Source organism: Anastrepha ludens, chromosome X (genome assembly GCF_028408465.1).
Source record: "Anastrepha ludens isolate Willacy chromosome X, idAnaLude1.1, whole genome shotgun sequence".
In the NCBI taxonomy this organism is placed as follows: Eukaryota; Metazoa; Arthropoda; class Insecta; order Diptera; family Tephritidae; genus Anastrepha; species Anastrepha ludens.
Window position 1 is genome coordinate 45,868,045 of NC_071503.1, and position 4,207 is coordinate 45,872,251.

At 42.3% G+C, this 4,207-nt stretch overlaps 1 protein-coding gene across 1 annotated transcript; it reads right to left on the reverse strand.

Moving 5' to 3' along the window:
- Positions 1-2,509: 2,509 nt before the first annotated feature.
- LOC128870012 (uncharacterized protein K02A2.6-like) lies at positions 2,510-3,481 on the reverse strand. The gene has a single exon (XM_054112609.1). The coding sequence runs from the start codon at positions 3,479-3,481 to the stop codon at positions 2,510-2,512; it is 972 nt and encodes a 323-aa protein (XP_053968584.1).
- Positions 3,482-4,207: the final 726 nt, after the last annotated feature.

Genomic DNA, 4,207 nt, shown 5'->3' on the forward strand with positions numbered 1-4,207 from the left:
AGGTAGTGTACAGTAATTCTTTGTATGGCCAAATTCTTGGCAATTTCCGCACTGTACAGGCCCATTACGCTTGAGGGGCTCCTCCACGTGTATTCTTCGATTTAATAAATATCTCAAGGAATAAATGGGATGCGTTTCATTCCCTTTCAACTTCCTTGTGTCAGGCTCCAACTCAACCTTGAACATTGGTTGTGGAATTTTATTTTTGTTAAAAATGTTAACGACGCTCTTGGTTTTATACCCGAGCTCTTCCAGGGCCTCTTTGATTTCTTTGGAGTCCACAGTGTGCTCAATACCTTTAAAAACAACTGAAAGTCCCTTGCTACTTTTCAGTTGGTAAGTATAAAAATTTTTATTGCTTTCCTCCAAAAGTTTCGAAATTTTCCTATAGTCAACCTCCTTGTATATGACTATTTTAGTTTCATGGATATGCCCTTTTCTTATCGGAACAATGTGGAAATTATTTTTCCCAACTGTATCAATAATTTTTTTCACCAAATGTAATCAAATGGTTCCACGTTATTTAAATCTCTTCTAATTAATCCCTACTCCTGCTACTATTATTTTTACCTTAGTTTCCTTTTTTAATACTTTTCTCCAACTTATACTTCTTTAATACTATCTGTAATTTTAATTTTAATTTTACTGTTCCTTGATCCTTTTATGTAAACTATTCTTAAGGCCAATCATTGTAAAAATAACCTATGGTTAGGAGCAGGATGGTTTTGTGGGTCATTGGGGGGCGAGGGGGGGGGGGGGGGGGGGGGTAGTAGTGTTGCGCCTGAGGGCATTTTCCCGTTGAGGTAGAGCCGTTTGTGGCAGATGCAGCAGTAAAATACCTCTGGTCCAGTTTTGGGTTCGACGCCAGCCCTGATGAGAAGTATTCGGAGCAAACGTGCTGCAAGGGATTGCTCCTGTGACGAGAGATTGGGGTGGGATACGGTACACTAGCTAGACAGGGCTAGTTTACTGGGGCGGCAACCCTTGGTCGGGAAAAACCCGAATCATTCCGGTAACGTAGGACCGGCTGCTATGGGAATGCCTTCTGCGTCGTCTTTGCGATCAATGCTTGATACATCGTCTGCGGTATATGACTCCCTTTTATCGCTGGGTGACGATAAGTTAATTTCAAATGTTGATTCACATAGTCATGTCGAAGGTTGATCCCACTACTCGGTCAAAGTGCAAAGCAGATCGCTGTGGTGTATACAACCGTTCACACCATGTTGCATCAATATCCGATCTCATTTGAGACTGACCGGAACCTTCGACGTCACAGGCCATGCATATTAGCCGCTTGCCTGACCGAGTCATGTTAGCTACAGCCGTAGTTAATGTAATGACCAGCTCCGGTGTTTACGTGCAAGCGCGAGATCTACTTGACTCCGGTTCTCAAGTCAACTTTATGACCGAAGAGCTTATGCAGAAATTGCGAGTCCGAAAAAAAATTCGCTCTAAGTATAGTTGGAATTGGCAATTCAAATAAAAAGGTCCAAGGCAAACTAAAAACCTATATAAAATCGAGGATCAACAATTTTGAGTTTTCGGCGGACTTTTGGGTAATGCGTTCGATATCAGTCAATCATCCAGATCGGACAGTAAACACAAATGGCTGGAAAATCCCACAAAATATTGAACTAGCAGACCCAAGTTTCTACAAATGTCAGAGAATAGACATACTTTTAGGAGCTGAAATATTCTTTGATCTGTTATCGGTGGGTCAGATCAGCTTACTGGAAGTCATCGAGAAAAAGTTCAGTGAAAGAATAAGTGGAATGCAAAAAGCGCAAGAAGTATGCGAGCGAGGTGTGCGTGAAATGCATAAAATTCGCGAAATAGCTGCAAGCTTCAACGAACAAAGTGGCAAAATATGCAAGGAACTGCAGAAAATCAGAGAGGAAAATTCGAAGATATACAACAAAATCAAAGAATCGAAAAAGGCAAACATAGCAAATGATAACGGCCAAGTACCGTATGCAGCAGTGTTAAAAAACAACATTGCTCTCAAAACAGTGGTGCCAGACTTTAAAAAAGATGCACCATTAGTGATTAAACCGAAGTCGAAGTTAAAAAGTGAAAAAACAAAATTAGACTTTGTAACACCCTCCCAGTTCCCAAAATGAAAAACGTATTTTATCGCAATCGTGGTGCACGTTTATTCATGTTTGTCTTCCTTAGCTCACCGTACTCTACTGCGTACTCAACGGCTTTAGCTCTTCACATCAGGCTCAGCTCTTCACATCAGGCTCAGCTCTCCACATCCCTTCCTTTTTCTGGAGTTTTAAACGAAGTTTTGGTTGACCAGGTGTTTCATTACTGCTGATGTTTGGTCCCGACTCAAGAGTTCGCGTCAGGACTGGATCCGTTTGACGATTTGATAAAGATGACGGCGTGGCGTTGGTATGGGCGTATGTCAGGGTATTAGTGGAGTTGGGTGTTGTAGGCGTTGGCATCGATAAGCTAATTGTTTCTCTGTCAAGGAGCGGAGGTGGAACTTTCTTCACGTGACTTATGTTACGGCGGAAGGTTTTTCCTCCGCCAGCAATGATGACCTCATTCCCTTTTTTTCAATAATTTCATATTCGAGCGTGTCGAAAGTCGGTGTAAGCTTGTGGGGAAAAACGACATTACGTAGAACAACCTTATCTCCTGGTGCTATATCGCATATTTTTGCTCTTCTTTTCTTATCCGCTGCCTCTTTGCCTTTTGCTTTGTTAATGACATCTAGATCTCTAGCCGCGGAATCTAGCTTGCCTTCCGTAATGTCTTGGATTCCAGGTATTTTATCGCGAATGACGCGGTTGAACATTAGCTCAGTTGGTGGTGTACCGGTGGTACCATGAGGGGTCACATTGTACATTAGAAGGAAGTTTTGGATCTCTTTTACGTAGTCTCGCCGGTTGTTATGGGCGATTTTTAAGCGCTTTACCAATGACCGGTTCATGTTTTCCACCTCTCCATTGGCTTGTGGCCAATATGGTGGAGTTGTTATCAATGTGATATTATGGTCGTCACAGAATTTCCTAAACTCGCCACTGACAAATTGCCTGCCATTGTCTGCTCTAATGGATTTGGGTATGCCCAATCGACAAAATATTTCATTCAAAACAGTTATAATTGTTTCCGAAGTAATTCTCCTCAAGAATTTGACTTCCTGATAACGAGAATAGTAATCAATAAGTACGAATACATAGTCACTATTTGGCAGCGGGCCTAGTAGATCTGCGGCCACACACTGCCAAGGGCCATCTGGGAAGGCATGTCTTTTCATGGGCTCAGGGTTGTTCGGTTGTGAGACTAACAAACAGTCCCAGCAAGTCTTTACGTACGCCTCTACTTCTCTATCAACCCGTGGCCACCAAACTTTGGCCCTTATTCTCCTTTTCATTGCTGATTCGCCGGGATGTCCTTCGTGTGCTAGCTGCAACAACTTGGGTCGTAGAGCTTTTGGCATGACAATGCGAGATCCTCGAAGAATCATGTCACCTACGGCTAATAGTTCATGTCGGAACGGAGAGAAAATACTTGACGAATTGACCAAGAATCAGTTTTGATGTATTCAAGAGCTAGCGATATCTCTTCATCTTGGGCACATTTTTCCGCGATTTCGGAGATTGTAAGGGAAGATGGCGTTGAATGCGACATTATTTGGAAGATATTTTGTTCCACATTTTCATCAAAACTGGGTGTTTCTTTAATTTGGCAAAGTCTTGAAACGGAGTCGGCGATGTTTTCCTTTCCCGGACGATATACTACCTTAAACTTATAGGACTGCAATCTTAATAGCCATCTTTCTATCCTTGCAGGTGGCTTAGATGTGGGCTTAAAAATTGCCTCCAGGGGCTTGTGGTCGGTCACCAATTCAAATTCTAAACCCGCCAAATAATAAAAGAATCTCTCTACTGCCCACACTAGGGCTAAGCTTTCTTTTTCTGTTTGGGAATACCTCTTTTCCACATCTGAGAGACTCTTGCTAGCGAAAGAAATTATTTTTGGTTCACCGACCGGATCAAATTGAACTAAAACTGCGCCCAATGCGACAGGACTCGCGTCTGCTATTAGTTGGGTTTTGAGCTTGGGGTTGAAATATGACAGTTTTGGTATCTTCGACAGAAGTTCTTTTAGTTCTTGGAAAGAGTTACGTTGTTCTGGACCCCATGTAAACTTCGAGTTAAGTTTCAACATTCCTCTCAAGGGTTCAGTCACA